The 21,817-nt window shown below is 56.2% G+C and overlaps 1 protein-coding gene across 1 annotated transcript in view; it reads left to right on the plus strand.

Moving 5' to 3' along the window:
- The first annotated feature begins 19,937 nt into the window (after nucleotides 1–19,937).
- VSTM2L (V-set and transmembrane domain containing 2 like) overlaps nucleotides 19,938–21,817 on the plus strand; it is a 43,389-nt gene continuing 41,509 nt past the window's right edge. Inside the window, exon 1 of the mRNA XM_054045622.1 lies at nucleotides 19,938–20,155. Coding sequence (XP_053901597.1) covers nucleotides 20,065–20,155 — 91 coding nt within the window. The 5' untranslated portion in view covers nucleotides 19,938–20,064. The remainder of the gene's footprint in view (nucleotides 20,156–21,817) is intronic.

Consider the following 21,817-nt stretch of genomic DNA (forward strand, 5'->3'; position numbering starts at 1 on the left):
ACGTTCTCCATTAGCTCCCAGGGCTGTCTCCACAGTCAGTCGTGCCCGCCGATTCCTTCCCTGACTGTTTATGAAAGGGGAGGATGGGCAAAGGGAATTGGTTTTTTTCTTCCAGTGAATGTTGGTGGGGAAAGCTGTGAGGTTTGGAGGAACTGAATTCGCAGGTGCTTTGCCTTGTGTGCCTCCTAGTGGCTGTCTGAGGGACAGAAGTGGCTCTCACAGCTTTAGGGTCAGGGACAGATGCGCACCTGGAAGTGGGGACAGCTAGAGATTAAGGCTCTGGTTCTGGGCTGCAAAGATTGCAGAACCAGCCTCTTGAGGAACACAGAGCGTAAGGGGAGTGATGGGGGGAGGGGGTTCCCCTCTGGGTGGTGCAGGGGCAGCAAAATGGCCTACAGTCTTCCCCCCACTCTTCCTCCCATGCAGCCTTGAGTGCAGGGTGGTGGCTTGGGAAGTGAGGGGCTGGGGCTGGAGCACATGGTGCTCAGGCTATTCCAAGCTGCTGCAACAGCCTCTAGACAACTATTGCAGCAGAGGGTAAATTAGACCAGCCCTGAGGTTGCTCTGACTTACATCAGAGCCAAACCGGCTCCAGAACTGGGAGGTGTAATGCCACCTTCCTCCTCCTCCACACCCCTCCCCTAGTTCTTGCACTAGCTTGGCTGGAACAGTGACTCGGGGCCCAGACCAAGGGGGAGGTCGGAGCCTTATCACACCTCTTGTACCAGCCTAAATCCTCCAGAGCTGTAATACCCTCTTTCTGCGTTGTCTGCAGATCTGTTAGCCAAGACAAGGGGCTGTCACTGAGCACCCTTATCTGACCCGTAAAACCATCACAGAGACTTGTGCTTAGAGGGAGATTCAGAAGCAGCCTGATTGAGAAGTCAATTGAAGCACAAACAGGCCAATCTGGTTTCAAGAAAGGAGTAAATTCTGCAGATTTTTCACTCTCTTTTTCCCAGTGAAAGAAATGTCTGAGGGGATTATAAAAAGTTAAAATTCCAGTGCTTATCTGCACGCAAAGCAATCAGAGTGTCTCTTCCTTGTGATAGATGAGACGAGTGGTCCAGATGTCACTGAGGTATTAGCACAGAGCTTGTTATCTTGGTACAGGCTTTCTTAAAACAGTGGAGTGATTCTCTTGCAACAAGACGCTCCTTCTCTGCTAGCGACGAGCAGCAACGTTGCTACACTGCCTCAGCGAAGCCCATGGAAACCATCTTGCACAAATGTCCCCGGGTGTCTGAGGTGTTGGGGACTCCGGTGAGGCCATCGGAGGTTCCTAAATCTGGAACAAGTAGGCACCGTTCCCCTTGAAAATAGTCGCAGGATCCCTGCTCCTTTCTCAAGAACAGTGTGTATCCGCTGGGTTAATTTCTGGGTTCTCTTCAGCTAGCTGGCATTTGTGCCTGAAGAACCACCCAGCACATATATATCTTCAGTGAATAAAGAGAGTCTTGTGGGGCTGGGAAGTCATCTTTTCATTAGGCGAGGGAGCCGCAGTGGGAGAGGAACGGCTGCAATAAATTGTGGTCTGAGTTTGGGACCTGCTGCAAGCTGAGCTGCTCCACCCGCAGGATTTGCCCCTGCAGCACCTGGGCACTTGCTTCTTTCGACACTAGCCAAGAGAATTCCCTCCGGCAACACGCCAGAGCCCGCGCTGTGCATGGGGTGGGGAGGGGGACTCAGCCTCTTACCACAGGGCAAGGTGTGAGGTGCCGGCTCCTCTGCCCTGGGTTATTAATTAAGATCACTCTGCAGCTTAAAGTGCTCCTGCTGCACGCCAGGTCACCTTTGCAGTAATGTTCAGTGGCACGGGAGAGCCTGGGAGATGTGAGCCAGGCACGAAGAGTCTGGGCAGCTGTGGGTAAAGATCGTTGTTATCATTGGGGAGGATTAAAGGGCTGAGCTCATAGTAAACTTCCTTCCTGAAAAAATGGTGGGTTGTAGACAGGGGGATTTGTCCGGCCTGCTGCCCCTGGGTTAAAGTTCAGAGGGCAACGCAACAGTAGCTGTGCGAAAAATAACTGGCGAGCCGGGCAGTGCGTGTTAAATGCGTTATGTTACTAGTGACGAGTGAACAGGGAGTTAAATATAAATCCCAAGCAGGGGAAGAGCAACTGTCCCACAGCGTGAGCTGCCACAGGAGATGACAAAGAACCTGTTCACAGAGGAAATAAGAGTCTCGTTCATTTATGGGTCTTTGGCAGACCTTTCAAGACCCCCCTGCTGGAGGTGGCCGCGCGGTATGGAAGTCCCAAAAACAAGGAGGAAGGAGCGTGAGAGACACGTCTCGGACTGTCAAAAGCCGTGAGAGAAACAGCACTTGCCCCTGGGAGAAGGGGGAGAGCAGAGACAACTGCCTGTGATCAGGAGTGCGAGCTGCGCTGGGATCAGAAATGTCGCCTTGCCACGGGTGGCTCTCACCTGCCTGTAACAGACACCTAAAGGGCCTGTCTCTTTATTGACCGTTTGGGCAACTCTTGTCTCCGTGTGCCGTGCCAGTGAAGTCCAGTGGAATGGGAACGCCATCTGCTGGGTTACCTGGCTGCAGACAGGGTCGGCGATTCCACTAGGCGACCCTAGGCGGTCGCCTAGGGCGGCAGGATTTGGGGGGCGGCATTTTGCCGTCCTTGGCAGAAATTCAGCGGTGGGGGGTCCTTCCACTCCGGGTCCTCGGCGGAAATTCAGCGGCGGGGGGTCCTTCCGCTCCGGGTCTTCGGTGGAAATTCAGCGGCAGGTCCTTCACTCGCTCCGGGACCCGCCGCCAAAGTGCCCTGAAGACGCGGAGCGGAAGGACCCCCGCCGCCGAATGCTCAAAGGGGGAGCGCTGCCGCCTAGGGCGGCAAAATCCCTGGCACCGCTCCTGGCTGCAGATGGACTTTTCTGTCTTCCTAGCAGAGGGCTTTGCACCCGCTTGTTGTGTAAGTAGGGCCTTGTGCTGGGGTCTGGGATGGGAAGCCTAGGCCCAGTTCCTTTTGGGGAGCAGGCTCCGTGCTGGGTGGAGGCTGCATTGCCCAGGACAGGTTGTGAAATGCGTTGGGATTCCGGATGTAAACGGAGCTTTCGAATCGCAAGATTAGTGCTGTGGCTGGTGCAGGTAGCACCGGGGCCGGGCGTAGGACTGAGCCAGGACATTGCCTGCCCACATACCGCACTGAATCAAGCTCTAGCTGGGACACACGAGGGGCGCGTGGAGGATAGGATGGGAGCGCCGGTAAATCGAGCTCTAGCTGGGACACACGAGGGGCGCGTGGAGGATAGGATGGGAGCGCCGGTAAATCGAGCTCTAGCTGGGACACACGAGGGGCGCGTGGAGGATAGGATGGGAGCGCCGGTAAATCGAGCTCTAGCTGGGACACACGAGGGGCGCGTGGAGGATAGGATGGGAGCGCCGGTAAATCGAGCTCTAGCTGGGACACACGAGGGGCGCGTGGAGGATAGGATGGGAGCGCCGGTAAACCAGCTCTCCCTGCTCCTCGCGAGGAGCGGAGTTCTGATGCCATGTCAAGGATAATCCCCTTTGGACTCCGATCTGGTCTCTTGGAGTTTAACCAACACACGCTGCACGATCACCACCCAGGCAGTGCTGCTAATTGAGAGCTGAGCCAAGCTGTGCTCTTCCCACCAGTGCAAACGTGCTGGGCTTTGGTTGCCTAGTTCCACAGCGAGTCTATAACCCAAGGCCCCCGAAGCAGGAAGCTCTGGGGCTCTTGGTCACAAGTTGTTGGGGGTGGAGGACTGCAGGAGAGGGGTGGGGTGGGGTGGGGAGTTCCACCTGTAGTATGCTCGGCTGGTCTTTGTGCTTCCCCTTTTCACCTGCACTAGGGAATTCCCCACCCACCCCCAGGGTGGCTACAGATACTGGATTCAGCGCAGTCCCCTCCTTCCTCTGGACCCTGGCAGCCAGAACCCTTTCCTCGGACTCTCAGCCCAGGTGGTGGGGGCAGGCTCCATTTCTTTCCGGGGTTAGAAATCCGTGGGAAGCGGCGCGGCTCTTAGCCACCCCGCTGGGTAGAGCAGCTAAGCCTGACCCCCACCACGCTGGAGCGGAGGCGACACTCGGGTAGGTATCTAGGCTGAAGCCAGCCTGGACAGAGGCGGGTTCTGGGAGAGGTGTGCAAAGGGCTTGCAGGACAGAGGAGCAGCACGGCTGCCGAAGGAGCGACCTCTCGCCACATTCCCGCCCTGCAGGGAGGAATAACCCCCATTAGCACACGAGGAAACTGAGGCACGGAGAGGTTGGGAACAGAACCTGGAGTCTCCTGATTGCCATTGCTCTGCCTGGACCCGAGCGGGCTGAGGGATGTAGAACGGCTGCGTAGCCATGTGCTTTGCACCCGGCCAGGCCAGGCTAGCAGTGCTGGGCACCCAGGGCCCCACCTAGAAGCACCTGTTGACGTGCTCATCCTGGCACAGACGGGTGCAGCATCATTGGCCCTGGTGTCTTTTGTCGCGCTCCCCTTCCTTCACATCTCACTCCTGTGGACAGCGTAATGTAAATCCACTGGGCTCCCGTCCGAAGCAGCTGGGCCTGTGCTAGCCCATGGCACGTGAATTCATGTGCTCCGGAATCCAGGGCCTCTGTTTGCTGCCGCGTGCTCGGCATTCACAATGCAGCACTCACTGTGGTACCGCTGCTGCTCCACGTCCTGCTCTCTGGCTGGTGCCAGGGGATTAGAAAATCCCTTTTCACGTTCCTTTCGAGTGTGCAGGAGGTGGGAGAATTGACAGGGCCGAGGAGAACGGAGCTCTGGTAAGACAGGACGGCTGGGGCAGCGTTCTGGGCGTCCCACCCCCCCAGCGAGAGCAGTTCAGCACACAGCTGGGAGCTGATTTATAAGATAGAGCCGACGAAGCGTGCGGGGAGAGAGACCGATTTATTGCACCTCGCTCTGGGTCGTGTTTTCTTGTCTCTGATTGTAAACAGACTTGACTAAAGAGGTAAATTGGAAGTTAATTAGAGGGAACATGATTGATGAGACACGTTGTGGTGATTTGGGAGGTGAGGGAACTTCTTACACTCAGAGCAGAAGGGGGCAGGGGGCCTCCGCGGCTGGTGTGATGCCCCCCCCCCCCCCAGCATCGTAACCCTTGTTCTTCTGAATCCCTTCCCGGAAGAGAGGTTGGCAGCATCACACACAGCAGGGCCCACGCAGCCTGCTCTGGCCTTGGCGTTGGGTGGGAGGGGATCCGTAGCACTGGAGCTGGTGAAATCACACTCGAGGCAGGGGAATAGAACATGCTGTCTGCCCTCCCTGGCCCACCAGCTGGGGCCTGCTGTGGAAGAGCAGGGTGCCCGTGCGGGTGCCCGTGCGGCAGGAAGGCTGGAGTTACCACAGCCTGGCGTCCAGCCTCCTCCTGCCCCAGGGAGAAGGAATCTGCATTTGCAGAGCAGGGAGCTCAAGGCACTTTACCTGCAGTGAGGCCCCCACTAGACAGATAAGAGGGCTTAGTTGCCCCATGTCAGAGCACTGCCCCAAGGCCCCCATGCTGGGGCAGGTATGTATCCCAGCTCACAGCACAGAGGGCTATGGGGATTTCGTCCTTCCTTAGCCACCCACAGGCCCGAGCAGTGTGACCCGGAGGTGGGGCGGCCCGGTCAGTCTAGGCTAACGGGGCAGAGTCTGTCTTGCTGCAAGCAGTCTTCATGGTACTTTGTGCATCATGTCACTCGGCTCCAAACTGCATCTCGGGCGTCAGAGTCTTCTCGGGAGGGCTGGGGGGCTCTGAACCAAATCCACCTCTTTTCTGGCTGCTGACAGCTTGAGGGGAAACGAGGCTTCTGCTGGCACAGATTGTCCCTGCCTCTCTCCAGGGGGGTGGAGCGCCGGCCATGCCAGCTGTCCCCGAGGAGCCTATCGTAAGGGCCGGCTCGAGGGCCCGTTTCTTGATACGCTTCCCACTGCGGCCTGGGTCTCATCTCACTCCGTTGGTGACAAGTCTTGGACTGTGCTGGAGTCCCCAGGCTTCCCATCCCTCGTTGATCTGGTTTCAGACCTGGCTGCTGGTGCTGGCTGATCTCCTGCTGATGAAGTCAGATCCCCTGAGATCTGTCGGCGTCAATACTGCTGACCCGCGAGGGCCTGTTGGTTCTGCTGAAGTCTCCAGTGAGGGTCTCTGCTTCTTCCTGTGTGAAGCCCAACACGTGGCCGTGGGTGGGTGCTCGTCTGCAGGCAGGACTCCTCTTGCCGCCGCTCCGTTAGGGATCGCTGGGAGGACTAGTCCAGACGTCAGGGACGCAGTGCTACCCCGGCCCCCAGCTCCTTGCTCCCCCATGGCAGTGACCTGACCTGCTCGCAGGGTGAATGAGGTGGATATTCAGATGAAGGGTCGCTGGCTGAGGCTCAGCGCGTGCGAGACGGGGGGTGATCTTGGCCCCAGAGTCCAGCTCCGCGTGGCCGCCTGCCTGCTGACATCAACCGCCCCTTCCAAGGCGTGCGACCTCCCCCCCATTCCTCCCTGGACACTTCTGTTCAATTCCGAATACGCCGCGTCACACGAAATCAGTGTTCCCAGCGTGGTGCCCCCCGTCTACGGAGGGTATTACATTGGGGACAGGGGAGGAGTAGCTGCTTTCCCATCCCCACCATGGCGGCTGTGGGGAGCCTGCTGTTAATTTTTTCTTTCTGCCTCATTTGCACTCAGGGCTACAGACCCATCCTTAGTCAGACTCTGTTCCCACGGGAGCCAACGCAGGGCCTGGCTCTAGGCAACTGATGTCGTAAGGCCCTGCGTGCAGACGCTGCCAGGGCTGGGTGCAACTCCTACGTGAGAGCAACCCAGAAAGCAAGCGGCCGACGTTGGAACCCGCTGGGTTAGAGCATCTTTCACAGAGCAACAGGACCAGCTAATGGCACCTGGAAAGACTTCAAATTGAAGCAACATAACCTCTCTGATTTCCTTGCAGGAGGGAACCCAGCAGAAGCTGTGCGGGGGTCCCTGGTGTGCACAGAACAGTAATAGCTGTGTTCACTGGGTGTCCGACTGCATCTCCGACTTGGCTCCCCGAACAGCTTGTTAGCATCTCTAAATGGGGCGAGGTGAGTGCAAATCATGACTGAGGGATGTTTTCTGGCATCCTTGTACAGGGGCCAAGGCAACACTAAATACAAAGAGACACTGTCAGAATTGAGAACCAAACCTTCTGACGTGCAAATACAGTCACTTACACCAGGGATTTTTCCAAGAGATCTTGGTTGCAGGAAATCTTATTGTGAGCAGCAGTAAATAAACCAGAAAAGGCACTGTGGGGAGGGAGGAAGAGTCTTTTGTGTTTGATTTTTGGCCATTAAATTCATGATCTGGAACATGAAACAATCCTAGAAATGACACTGATACCCTGTGACAGCCCTTTGTCTGCTGGGAAATTGACGGTCGGTTTTGGAGAAGAGGAAGAAGTTAAATGACCAAAAATGAACTTGAATCATTTCTAAAGAAATGCTGGTTCTTTTACCAAGGCCTCTTTGTCCGGAGGGTTCTAGGGTTTGGATAATCTTGCGTAGCAGGTGGGCTGCTCCAGTCAGATCTGTGAGACTTAGAGAAGCCCTTATGCCCAGAGTGGAGTGTGCTTGCCCATGGTGCGCGATCCTCTCTTTACGCCTCAGTCTCTGTCAAGCTACCCGGGAACTTTCAGTTGGTAGATAAAGAGCAGCTGTGAAGACTTTAATTTGGCTGTCTCTTTTCCTGGTGAATGTTCACGTAGCAAAGACATAATCTTTAAGGATCTGCTGGCTCTGGCCTTCAACCTGAAACTGTACCTCTGTCTGTCTGGTTGGTTTCCACCACCCCAGTGTGTGAGCACTTCACAGAGTTGATGATTCTCTCTCGCCTCAGCCCTCTGAGGGAGGGAAGTATTAACAACACGCTGCAGATGGGAAATGAAGCTCAGAGAAAGTGACTTGTCCAAGGTCACACAAGGACACTGTAACAGAGCAGAGAATCTAACCCAGGTATCCCGAGTCCCAGACCAGGGCCTTAGTTATAAGACCATCCTTCCTCTCGGTGCAGCAATCCTGCAGGATCTATGGATTTCTTTCTGTTCTGTTCTCTGTCAAGCACCTACTAGTGGTGAGGCCTCAGGACAATGGTCTTGGGTCCTTTGAAAGCTCAGAAGGACTCGAGAGAGAGAGCAGCCCTTCCCCTCTCTGGAGGAATAATGGGCACTTCTTGCATAAGCCAGCAACGTGAGGCTTTTCGCTCCCCTAGAACTCAACAAGCTTGGTCCAGTTCTTTACACAGAGATCAACAGCCTCCTTCAGCCCTGCACGTTTTCATGCATGGCCTTGGGTCAGAGACCTTCTCCCCGCTGGGAGGTTGATAATTGGATTAATATTGGAAGACCAGATGCTACTCGAATTATGGCCCAGTTAGTAAATCAGGTCAGGAGCACTCCTGCATCTTGTCGTCCTGTCCTACCACCTGGGGCTGGGAGCCCATCCCATCTCAGTAGGGCCAGACCTAGACGCTGCCGGATGTGGGGGGGTTGACTTAGCGGGGGCAGTCTTCCTCTAGAGTCCGTTCTGAACCCCAACGCCCGTTTGCAGGCAGCAGGGAGATGGCAGTTCAGGCTCAGACATTGCAGCACTGGAAGAAGCAATGAAATCCTCATTCGTTTTCTCTTTATACTTGTCTAAGGGAAGTCCCCTAGATTTAAGTGAGTGCCCAGTTATCTTTCCTGGGGTCATTGCCAGATCCCGGGGGGTTGCTTCTCCAGGCAGAGTGGTGCACGTCCCTCCCCTCCCAAACACCTCCCTCATTCACTCAATGGGTCACTGAGGCCCTTATCCAAAGTCTGGTAAATCAACAGGAGTCCGTCCTTCCATTGGCTTCAACAGGCTTTGATCAGACACAGGGTGCTTTGCTCCCCAAACCAAGACTTCGTTCAGCCCTGTGTATCTGAGTTTATAAAGCATCTGTCCTCCAAGGAGATTGACGAGCTTTGCTGACATGGACCCGCCTAGCAACGCTGTGGGTAGGAGAGAGATCCTCGCTGTTCTTCCTTTCCCCCAATCAGTAGAATGGTGTAAGGGACGTGCCCATGGGCACATGAGTAAGCAGCAGCAGAGCCAGGAGTAGACATTGGGTCTTCTGAATTAGAGGATTGGGCCAAAAGAAATCTGATGAGGTTCAACAAGGACAAGTGCAGAGTCCTGCACTTAGGAAGGAAGAATCCCATGTACTGCTACAGGCTGGTGACTGACTGGCTAAGCAACAGTTCTGCAGAAAGGGACTCTGATATGAGTCAGCAGTGTGCCCTTGTTGCCAAGAAGGCCAGCGGCATATTGGGCTATATTAGTAGGAGCATTGCCAGGAGATTGAGGGACGTGATCATTCCCCTCTAGTCGGCACTGGTAAGGCCTCATCTGGAGCACTGTGTCCAGTTTTGGGCCCCACTCTACACAAGGGATGTGGACAAATTGGAGAGAGTCCAGCAGAGGGCAACAAAAATGATTAGGGGTCTGGGGCACATGATTTACGAGGCGAGGCTGAGGAAACTGGGGTTATTTAGTCTGCAGAAGAGAAGAGTGAGGGGGGGATTTGATAGCTGCTTTCAACTACCTGAAAGGGGGTTCCAAAGAGGATGGAGCTCGGCTGTTCTCAGTGGTGGCAGATGACAGAACAAGGAGCAATGGTCTCAAGTTGCAGTGGGGGAGGTCCAGGTTGGATATTAGGAAACACTATTTCACTAGGAGGGTGGTGAAGCACTGGAATGCGTTACCTAGGGAGGTGGTGGAATCTCCTTCCTTGGAGGTTTTTAAGGCCCGGCTTGACAAAGCCCTGGCTGGGATGATTTAGTTGGGAATTGGTCCTGCTTTGAGCAGGGGGTTGGACTAGATACCTCCTGAGGTCCCTTCAGCCCTAAGATTCTATGATTCCCTACTCTCAACACTAGATCGCCATCTCTGCTGAGGCCGTGCCCGCCCCCAACTGACAGTGGAATCTGTGTTCTCCCAGACCCAGCTTCTACTCGCCTGTACTTTTCACGGAGTACTTTGGACCGTGCTCACTTGTCTGGCAGTACCCAGACGTGTCGACACAACCCTCCATTGATTTTCTGATATCGCCCTAAGCCGTCTCCATGGTGCTGTTATCATTGTCATAACCTGTTTGTGTAATAAAATATCTTATTTATAGACTGTGGTAATGTGCCTTCCTGCGATGCTCACAGGCCCTGGCAACTAATCGAACAGCACATGACTGTCGCATTTCAGCTGTGGAAGGAACCTTTCCAACAGGGATTGTCGAGATTCCAAACGAGGGCCAGAAACGGGTCCAGTATCCGTCTGAATGGTATTTATTCTGCCCAGGAAAAAAATGAACAAATCCATCCATCGTTCTGGGCACGGAGTGGAGCGGCAGAAACTAACCTGAGCCCATGCGAATAGGCTTTGTGAAAAGGCCTGGGTCCACTTTAATAGCTGGACTCTAAACGAGAGCCCTCTTCATACCATTAAAAGCTTTATCTTCGGCGGCCTGAGGCCACTGGTAGGGAAAGAGCATCTCTCTGGGCCGGGTTCACAGCCGACGCTATGCGAGGCAATAGGCGGCGTCGAAGACCCACACGTGAGAGGTGGCTGGTGGGAGGTGAAAGGGTCGGGCCTCGGCCCGCTCTTTCCACTGCCCCTGTGGATGGGTGAGCGGCGTGAGGGAGGCCGGAGCTGGGCGGGGAGTAACGGTTACGGGAGGGGCCTGTATTGGGGACGTACTGTGGGAACAAGGCGTTCAGTGACTTGGTCAGGGGAACGCTTTCGACGCCTACCTGAGCGGCCTGGCTGCGTGATCTTGTGGGAGTCACTTACCCCTCCCGAGCCCTAGTTACTCGCATGCAAAATGGAGCGGGGCTGGTTTACACCCGCTGAGGTCCTGGCCCCGCGCTTGGATAGCACTGCGAAGCTGCTCAGGGTTTTTATGTATTGTTGAGCCCAGCGCATGGCCTCTAATTCTGCTTCTGTTTTTTCTCCATTAACTTATAAATTATTTTGAAATCTGAATTTAAGGGACAAAATTGTCGTCAGCACTTAGAGGCATAAAAAATAAATCAGCTACTCGGTTAAGATGCGATTCCGGTTTTCCTCCTGCAATGAAATTTTGAGCAACACTGATGGTGCGACGAAGTGGGGGATTGTCTTGTCCGTGTTTTCCAGTGGTTTGCATGCAGAGGGAGTGGGACTCAGTCTCCCTGGGTGTTACGGGTTTAGCTAGGGTTACCATATTTTAATACTCCAAAAAGAGGACACTCCACAGGGCCCCGGCCCTGCCCCAACTCCACCCCCTTCCCTGAATGCTCCACCTCCTGCTCCTTCCCCTCCCCTGCTTCCCACGAATCAAATGTTCGCGGGAAGCCTGAAACAGGCAGGCAGGTAGGCAGCAGGTAAGCTGGGGCAGTTGCGGGGTGGGGGCGTGAGGAGGCGCAGCCCAGTCCGGCCCCCCCGGCCGAGCGGCTCCCTCCGGTGGCCGGCCCCCACCAAGAGGCTCTGGCTCCGGTGTCTCCGGCCCGGCTCGGCTTGGGCCCTGGGGCGCCGGCCCCGGTTCTGGCCGAGCACGCCGGCCCGGCCCGGCCCGCCTGGCCCCAGCCCTAGCGACTCCACTCAGCTTGGGCCCCGGGGCTCCGGCCCTGGCCGAGCACCCCCAGCCCCGGTCCCAGCGGCTCTGGCTTGGCTCGGGCCCCAGTTCCGGCCGAGCGGCTCCGGCCTGTCCCCGTCCCTGTCCGAGCGGCGCCAGCCGGCGGCCGAGCACCAGCGGCTCCAGCCCGGCCCCAAGCCCCATGACCCCTCCCTATTTTCCCGGGATGTCCGGCTTTTTGGAATTTCCTCCCGGACGGGAATTTGAAGACCAAAAAGCTGGACATGTCTGGGAAAATCCAGATGCATGGTAACCCTGGTTTAGCGAGGTAAGGGGAGAGGGTGTTTGTTACAGAGGACTGCAGAGGGAACTTGGGACCCCAGCTGATGGCCTGGAGGAGGGAGACCCCAGTGACGGGTGACCTGGCGACCTAGCTCCGGAATTGCAGCCAGTTCTGGCCAGTGGGGGGACAATGGGCTGCAGGGAGAGGACCCTGGTGACCTGACCAGCTGGTTCTAGCCCAAGGGGGCCAGAGGAGGGCGGAGAGTAGGGTTACCATATTTTGTGCCTCCAAATGGAGGACACTCCACAGGGCCCCGGCCCCGCCCATGCCCCCGCCCCAACTCCGCCCCCTCCCCTGCTTCCCGTGAACATTTGATTCGCGGGAAGCCTGAAGCAGGTAAGGGGGAGTGTGGGGGGAGGAGGCGCGGCCCAGGCTGGCCCCCCGGCGGCTCCAGACTGGGTCGGCTCGGGCCCTGGGGTGCCGGCCCCGGCCGACCACCCCCGGCCCGCCCAGCACTGCCGGCCCCTGGCGGCCCGGGGCACCCCGCGGGCCCGGCTCCCCGGCCCCGCGACCCCGGACCGGCTCCCGGCACCGCACCGGCTCCGGCCCCGCACTGCCGACCCCAGCCAAAGAGGCCCCGGCTGAGCCCTCCCTCCCTCCCGATTTTCCCGGACATGCCCGGCTTTTGGGGATTTCCCCCCGGACGGGGATTTGAGCCCCCAAAAGCCGGACATGTCCGGGAAAATCCGGACCTATGGTAACCCTAGCAGAGAGGAGAGGAGGCCCAGGCAAACCAGTTTATGACCCTGTTTCCCTGGAGAGAAGACAATGGACAGAGGGGGGCTTGAGGCCGGGGATCTCAGATGCCCAGCTGGGAAGCAGGGGGGGCTCGGGGCTGGAGAGGGGGAGCAGGCGGAGCCCACCTGGATGCAGGGGAGACTGGGATGTGCTGTGCGGAGGGAGGCCAGGCCTAAGGGTCAGAGAGTTTCCTGTGCTGTGTTCAATGCTCAATAAACCCTCCTGTGTGATGCTGGCTGAGAGTCACTCTGGTCTAGAGAACAGGTTTGCATTAACCCCTTCAGGGCTGGAGGCCCGGGGGATCCAGAGCGAGTGGACTCCCTGAGGGGGCCCACGGCAGAGACAGACGTGCTAAGGCTCAGAGAGGTGCAGCTCCAGGAGGTGGAGGGGCCTGACCCCGAGAGAGAGTGGACCCCCAAGAAGGGCTGTCGCACTGAAAGGGCCCCCCACCCACGAACCACACGGGGCCAAGAGTGGGCACGATCTGTGAGTCGATGACAGACTGCAATGGGGGAAAGACGTTGGAAGCACGAACACAGCTTTGTCTGGTGTGAAAGGATGCTGTCGGGTGTTGCACCAAACAGAATTTCTGTTTCTTGTCCAGTTATAGTTGAGTTCAGTTGCAGGTTAAATGATTCCAAATGTAAACGTTTTCTATTTTCTGTCCAAATATTTAGACTGTTTCAAATTCAGCGTCCAATTTTGCATGCTCACTTTTGCAAACACAACTAAATGCATATTCAGAAGCAGATGCACACCAGTTCTACACATGCAAAGCTTTCAATTTCATATGAAAATTGTGCAGCTGGGAGCTTGGATGTCTAATTTGCATATGCAAATGATTATCGGTATTCATCCATTTTGCAGGTGAGCACTTTGCAAGCAGAATCCATTGCACATGCAAAATTGGAAAGCGGGCGGGAAATCTGTCACTGAATGAAATAGAAAATGCTTCAGCCTTGAGAGTAGGTTGCAGTGGGTGTTCCATTATCACTCAGAACAGCCCAGGGGTTTGAAAAACAAAATACAGACTGCGCAGACAAAGGGACCCTATTTGCACTGCGAATGCCAGTCACCTGGGTTAAGGGAGAAAATCCTGCTCTCATTCGCAGCTGGGTGACACCTCATTGGCTTCAGCAGGTCTGTACGGGTGCAACAGGGGGCAGGGCCTGGTCCCATTCACTGGTGAGTTACGATCAGGGTGGAAAGTGAAATTTTGCACATGGTGCAAAGATGTCTGGCATATTCCCTTTCTCTTTCTGCAGGGCTGGTCGCCCTGCTGCACCCACGGAAGACTTATTGTCCGTTCATCATCCTACTGTGGAGACAGAAAATCATCTGGAAATGGAACTTAATTCAGGCTCTACATCTGGAGAGGTTCCGAGCTTTAAGAGGAAATTTATGCTCTCATTGCTTCTTCGTGGCATCATTTAAATAGATTTGATTATGCAATGAAAGATCTTCGCAGATTCCAGCCGTTTAACTGTGATTATACAACATCGGTATCCAGATTCCTAAGATAGACCATCAGTACGTATGCTCCCTGCATGTCACTCAGCAGGTACGACCAGCCAGGGAAGAAAGCACACCTGGCAGGACTGGGCTCTCAGTACCTAGGGACAAGGATTCCTACCGGTATTCAAGAGGAGAACATTCACCTACTGGGAGGCTTCATCCATTACCGTAATTATATTATAATCATCATATCTAGCTCATGCAAAGCATGTCTCATCTTTTGATCTCAAAGTGCTTTACAAAAGAGGTAAACATAATTATCCAGATTTTACAGATGGGGAAACTGAGGCACCGAGTGATGAAGTGGCTTTTCCAAGGGCACCCAGTAGGACCAGACCACGTCTCCTGAGCCCCAGCCCATCGCTTTAGGCCCCACTGCCATGATTTAGTTAACTCTGCCATGTGCTTGTTACACACTGCTGGTTTCTTGTTCCAATTGTACTTGGCCAAAGGCAACCAATGCTCATGTCTCTGGCTGTAAAGTGCTTTTTGCCAGGCTTGGGGAGATGTTTTCCTCCATGTGCCACATTGCTCAGCTGGTTACTTGATTGTGGAGTATTCTCGCTGCCTCCTGAATCTCAGCCCCTGCAGGCCAGGTTTCCGCTTTCGCCAGACCCTGCCCTCCACCGCCGCATTTGGTGATCTGGCCAAGTGCAGCAAATGCTTCACTGAAGTGGGATTCTATTGAAATGATTTAAAAGTAGTGGGATTCCTGCACAAGGAGACTGATGCAAAGGAGATGCCCTCACTTTTCTACAGCCAAGGCCTCCCTTGAAGTTCGGAGGCAAGTGACTCCCAAGGGTTTGCCGTAATCTGCTTAAAACTTTAAATCTCCCTAAACTTGCTCAGGCGGCTGCGAGGTTCCAAGAACCTATCCACCGGGAACTCCTGCAGCTTTGCCTTTCATGCTGCTGCCCTTTTGATGTTACAAAGCAAGAACCTTCTGAACTGCAGGCAGCTGTCTGAGCATCGTAAGAGACAAAACTACAAACTGGCCGGGATGATCAATTATTGCTCTTTATTCCTGCCCCCCACTCCCCAAATCCTAGAGGGAGTAATGAACCTGAGTAGAGATCAATGCCATCTGCTCTGTTCTTAGGGGAGATTTATTCTGACATGTGGAAAACATTGCAGAATGCAGAATTTTTTTAAACCTATTGATTTGTAATGTTGGTATTACGCTGTCAGTAGTTACACGGTCTATAGTCTAGCACTTTTTTTAGCCAGACCTCCAGGGACCCTGCCTTCCAGGGTGGTAATATGAAAAATACTCTTGCCACTTCTGTGGGAGAAATCCCGCTGAGTGAAGGGTGAAGAAATACTGTTGTATTTTCAAGTCCAATTTAAAGAATCTCTTTGAAGAGTGGGGGGAGGTGTCTGTCATCTCTCAGCAATACCTGACATAATCTGATTGACTGTTTATCTAGAGAGGAAATGTCATTTGGATTCCTGTGCAGTACACAGATACCATCAGAGGAGTGAAGACAGTAGGTGTGACTTAGAGAAGAAGCTTGGTATTTAGACGGGTGATCCGTGGCCTGCGGGTTCCTATTTGTGTTTTTGTTACCTTTTTTAGAGCAGGTCGGCAGAAGTTATAGGGCATGCCCTCCGCGTGGCCTGATTCTGATCTGTTCCACTGGTGGCATCTGGGAAAACTCCATTGATGCCAGTGGAGTTATTCCTAGATGTACATGGATGTCAATGAGATCAGGATCAGGCCCATTGTGTTAAATCATTTCCTGAACATCTTTGAGAGCAAGACGGTGCCACAGTGGAAAGTGTCTCTTCTTACGCACATGGGCCTGAGACGGTACATGAGCCAAGTCTGGCGGCCATTATTCAGACAGCACGCCCACTGCTACTGACAGGAGCCTTGCCTGAGTGAGGATTTCAGGATCGTGCCCTTGCTGTCCCCAGCACAATTACAATACATTGCGATCATCGTTCTAAAACAGCCGGGCTGGAGCCAGTGCTGGCTGGGATCACGCGGGATCCCGGTGGCTAAAGAAACGGGTGGGTGAGCTATTGCCTAGTCTTTGTAAGAGTGTAATGCTGCCGACTTAGTTTATTTCACTATAAATAATGCATTTTCCATTGTGGGGGAGGGAAAGTACATCCAAGGGCCTGTCTTCCTATAAAATACCATAATGAAATAATCAAAATAGGATTTACTTAGATTATTGCTGCTTGGTAATATACTGTAGATCGAGAATACTTCCAGCCTTGTATTCGAGCCTATTAAGCTTTTTGTTATGAAAAGGAACTTGCTGGAGTTGTGATTTGTGACACACTTTCAAACTTCCATAAGAAATCCTTTCTTACAAGACGCTGTGGGTGCTACCTGCAAACAGCTCCAGTAATGCAGTGTTTAAAATCGCACATCCCCTCTCTCTGTGCGGGTATCGGTTTCTATGTGTTACTGTATTAACTGTAATAGATTGAGCCATGTCACTTAACCAGAAAATCAGGGAGATAAAATAAGGTCGTCTAATTGGAAGAGTGTTCTCTCCCTCCCCTGCCACTGGAAAATAGAGGACGGGATTTATCTCAAACTTCCCAGAACGATTTCTCCTTCAGGCACAGCCCCACCATGGGAAACGTTAGACTCAGCGGAGGAAGGAGGTTAGCAGCGTGTGCACATGGGGTTTTGATGGAAACTTTGGTAGCCTTATCTCTGGTGGGTTAAGACTTGGTCCTGGCCCTTGCCTCGGTGTTGAGCATGCGGTGCGGGGAGTGGTGGACCATAAGGAGCCTTTTCCCCAGCAGAATCAGATCTTGCTACAGTGCATTAGAAAGTGGAACGAGGTAGCAGGGCCCAGGTCCACCTGTTCAGGGTTCGAGACCGGAGCTCTTGTTCTCCTCGTGCACTAGTGGCTTGGTTCTCAACCTGTGGTCCGTGGGCTGCCAGAGGTCTGCAGACTACATCTAAGGGGTCCACGACAGACTTAGTCTGCAAACTGACTGAACAGACTTCAACTATAGCTACAGACGATAGATTTCCAAAGGGAGACGCACCTCCATGGGAGATTCCAAAGGGGTTTGCAAATGAAAAAAAGGTTGAGACCCAATGCACTAGTGCCTATATTTCTAGCAGCAGCAAATGCTGAGTTTGCAGACAGTGGCAGGGCCAGCAGAAGGCTCCCTAACAGTGGGGCGGGAGGGGCCACTGGTGCCTGAACATGCGCCCCTCCCTCCAAGGCCCTGGCCCTGCCCTTGGACTGCCCCTTCCCCAGAAGCTGTGCTCCTGCACCACCTCTTTCCCCCCAAGACCCTGCCCCCTGCTCCCCCCGGTCACTCGCCCATATGGCTGGTAAAAAGTGGGAGGGCCATTGCCCCTTGGCCCTCCTGTTCCGGCACCGCTGGGTAGTGGTGCACGCGCACCAAAGTGCTCTCTGAATCCACGGGGTCCTGGCCGCAGGGTCTTGGGGAGAGAGGGACCGGAGCGACTTCTCTGCGTCTCCTGGCTGCAGTAAGCAGGGCAGGGTTTGGCTCCAACCCCCAGCGGCTGTTAAAAGGACAAGGGAGAGAGTGGAGACGGGGTGAGTGCAGACCCCTGCCAGAGAGCGGACTAGAACCTCTGGCCAAGCTTCCATGGAATGGCTTCCTGAGGCCTATAATGCTGAGAGGGCCTTGGGTACCGTGATGCGAAGCAGCGTACAGAACGAGGCAGGTCTGATGCTCTTCTTGGGATCGGCCAAAGCGTTCTCATTAGGACTGTCTGTGTGTTATACTGGGCAAAGACACATTTAACCTGAGCACGCAGGGAACTTCCCCTCCCAAGGAGGTTTGCGTGACTCAAATTGGTTCATAGGAGAGCAGCACAAACCCCATTGCTTGGAACATGAAAATACATTAAAATATTCTAAACCCTTGAGTGCAAGTTAACAAGACCTGCTGATTTTAAAATGTAGTAACCAAGGGACGCATCCCACCCATGTACTTATTTGCTACACCAGTACTGACTTGGACTCTTAATACAGTCCAGGGGGTGGCATACCTGAGCCCACTTATCCACCGACGCTCTAAAAACTCCCGCCTCCCAATCTGGGTCTATGCTGGTTATGTGATATGTATGTATTTTGTGATCCTTGTAAGCGATACCTGTAATCCCTCATAACTGAAGCCTGACCCCAGATGTACAGCACCTTCCCTCTTACCTTGTGTATATTTAATTTTAAACATTAACTTGAATACATTTTTTAAATCTGCTGTTTAAGATCCTCCTGCGATACTAGTAGAATGGAAACAGTGGTGTTCTAGGACTACATCATCTGTTCCCTACACCCCCCAGTACTGAACAGAAATATTTATTGAACACATCTGCCTTTTCTCCATTATTATTGATCATTCTACCATTTGCATCTTGTAATGCACCAATATAATTGCTAGGATTCATTTTGTTCCTAAAATACTTTAATAATTCCTTATTTTCCTTAATGCTATGTCCCTTTGCTTCCCGTATCAATTTTCTACACTCCCTACCTTCTGATTTGTATTCATCTAGGCAAAACAATAACTAGAGGCCTCCAGTCTCTGCCTTGGTTTCTTCAACACTCTTGAGTTTTCTTTGGGATTTGGTCAGGGTCCCCTCAGGTTTCTAGCTCCCCTCTGTGAGACCTCATTCCCTCCCCTCAGGAGAAGCAAATCTCCTCTTTGCCCTGTACAGCCAGGTTCCTCCAGTTTGGACCCATACAGCAGTCAAAGGGTTCCCCCTCAGTCAGGGCTCATCTCTCTCCTTTCACTTCTCCAGTTCTGTTTTTACAGGCCTGCACTAACACCGCTTTCCATTCTTCCCTCTCCCCTAGGGAAGCTGCTACAGCTACCCTTTGCTTGGGGAGGCCAGGGCCTAGGCGGTTGTTGCTGATCTTTACCACCTGGCCGGTTCCACACAGACCCCCAGGCGCCAGACCCCGGGGGTGATGCAGGAGGGACACAGGGAAGGCAGCTACCCCATGAACATCACCCCGGCTCCGGAGCTGAACAGAGTTGGGTGACCAGATGTCCCGATTTCACAGGGACAGTCCCAGTATTTGGGGCTTTTTTCTTATATGGGCTCCTATTACCCCCCACCCCCTGTCCCGATTGTTCACCCTTGCTGTCCGGTCACCCTGGACAAAGCCAGATTGTCCCAGTCCCTGGTCCCGCCCCGGCGCGTTAGGGGCAGAGGCTGCGATCTGCCCCTGGGCTGGGGTCCCGGGGGTTCAGGGTACAGCCCGAGTGCCAGCGGGGTTAGCGCCCAGGATGTCACGCGTGGCCGGGGCCCTAGGGTGACCCCCGTGGGGGGCCCCGGGCTGGTGCCAGGCTGTTGCGCCGCCGGTTCGCTTCCCCCCGGGCCGGGCCGGGGCTGCCCGGCGCTGAAGTCGGGTCCCGAGAGGGGGCAGGCGGCGAGCCGGTGCCCGGCGCTGTCCGTGGTGCTGAGCGCGGGGCAGGTCCGGGGGTGCCCGGGCCGCGCCCCAGGGAGACGCACAAGGGGCCCCATGGCGGGGGCAGCCCCGGGCCGGTGCACGGCGCAGCGCGGGGGCTCCGCACCCCCAGCCCCCCCCCCCAGGGCCAGCGCGGGGGGGCGATGCAGCCCCTGCCCGAGGGGGGTGTAAATCCGGACCCCCCCCAAGGGTAGCCCCCCCCCCGGCCTTGGCGCCTCCCCCGCTGGGACCCGGCCCAGCCAATGAGACCCTGGGAAAAACTTTGATGCTAAATCAAGCGCTCGGATCCCTCCGCCGGCGGGGGGGGGGGGGGCTCTGGGTGAGCCGCGGCACCGCCACCGAGCGCGGAGCCGTCCGCGGCAGGGAAGAGTCCCGCAGTCTCCGGCAGCAGCGCGGGAGCAGGCGGCACCGCGCCCCGGCGGCTCTGCGGAGGGGCCCGAGCCCATGTGAGCCGGGCGGGCGGGCGGAGCCCCGAGCACCATGGGGGCCCTGGGCCTGACCCTGGGGATTCTCCACTACCTGGGGCTCTACCTCCAGCTGGGCGCCCCGGCGCGGGCCCCCGCGGCCAACGGTGAGCCGGGGCAGGGACCGGGCCGGGGCAGGGACCGGGACCGAGCTGGGACCGGGCAGGGGCAGGGACTGGGCCGGGGCAGGGACCGGACAGGGGCAGGGACCGGGCAGGGGCAGGGACTGGGCCGGGGCAGGGACCGGGACCGAGCAGGGACCGGACAGGGGCTGGGACCGGGCAGGGGCAGGGACTGAGCAGGGACCGGGCAGGGGGAGGGACCGGGTTGGGACCGGGCAGGGGCAGATACCGAGCAGATAATGAACAGGGACCGAGCAGGGGCAGGGACCGGGCAGGGGCAGATACCGAGCAGATAATGAACAGGGACCGGGCATGGGCAGGGACCGGGCAGGGGGAGGGACCGGGTTGGGACCGGGCAGGGGCAGATACCGAGCAGATAATGAACAGGGACCGAGCAGGGGCAGGGACCGGGTTAGGACCGGGCAGGGGCAGATACCGGGCAGATAATGAACAGGGACCGGGCAGGGCGGAGGCCAGGCGGGGGCAGCCTCCGGGGGGCAGCGCGGGGCTTTGGAAACTTCTCCCCCCGGGGCGGGGGGCGCTGAGTCCGGCTGGCTGGGCGAGCCGGGGCTCGCGGGGCTGCGAAGCGAGCTCGGGGCGCAGCCAGCCGTGTGCGGGGGGCGGCCGGAGGTGCCGCTCCTCGCTGCGTGCCCAGCACCCGGCTCCTGCCGCCAGCCCCGGGCAGAGCCCCCCGCAGCCGGTCCGTGGCGGAGCGAGCGGAGCGGGTCCGCCTGTCCCGGGCTGAGCGCGGAGCTCGCTGGGCAGGGACCGGGGTCGCGGAGGGGGTTGCTGCCCGCGGGGGCAGGCTGAGCTCCCGGGCAGTAAGTTTGGGTGCGCGCCCCCAGCCCCGCTGCGTGGGTCGGGAACAGCCGAGCGCACCCGGAGCCTGGAGAAACCCGGGTCCGGGGCCCGCGGGCGCAGGAGCTCGCGGGGACCCTGATCTGCCAGGAGTTAGCGAGGAAAAGTTAGTGACCCTTCTCCGGGGCTGGCTGCCGCCGAGGGGTCGGGGTGGGGCGGGGGCCAAAGAGGCCATTTCCGATTGCATCGTCTTATCAATGTAGCCTCGGCCCCCCGGCACCGGGTGTGGACCATGGTCTGGAGACACTGCAATCCCCCTGCCCGCTCCCCTTCCTCCCTCGCCCCAGTCCAAAGCCTCGGCCACTCGGCACCGGGTGTGTACCAGGGTCTGGAGCCACTGCAATCCCCCTGCCCGCTCCCCTTCCTTCCTCGCCCCAGTCCAAAGCCTCGGCCACCCGGCACCGGGTGTGTACCAGGGTCTGGAGCCACTGCAATCCCCCTGCCCGCTCCCTTCCTCCCTCGCCCCAGGCTAAAGCCGCCTGGGTTGCTTCATCTTGATTCCCGGAAATCCTACCTCCCCTGGCCTGGTGCCAGGCGCTGGATCTGGCTGGAACATGGGAGAGCCCTTCTTGTGACCAGCTTCACACATTTATTGTCTGGTTTCCATGAGAACTTCCCAAGCAGCTCCCCCAGGACCGCATCCCTCACTGGAGGAGGAGGAAAGGACACACTCGCTTCTGGTTTCTCCTGTCCCTGCTGGAGCCAGGGAGCTGGATGTATCTTACATCCCTCACCCCTCACTGGGGAAAGCCACAACTCCGGCCATGTCAGGTGATGGTAGCCTGGTCT

The sequence above is a fragment of the Malaclemys terrapin genome, chromosome 12, assembly GCF_027887155.1.
Source record: "Malaclemys terrapin pileata isolate rMalTer1 chromosome 12, rMalTer1.hap1, whole genome shotgun sequence".
Taxonomy (NCBI): Eukaryota; Metazoa; Chordata; order Testudines; family Emydidae; genus Malaclemys; species Malaclemys terrapin.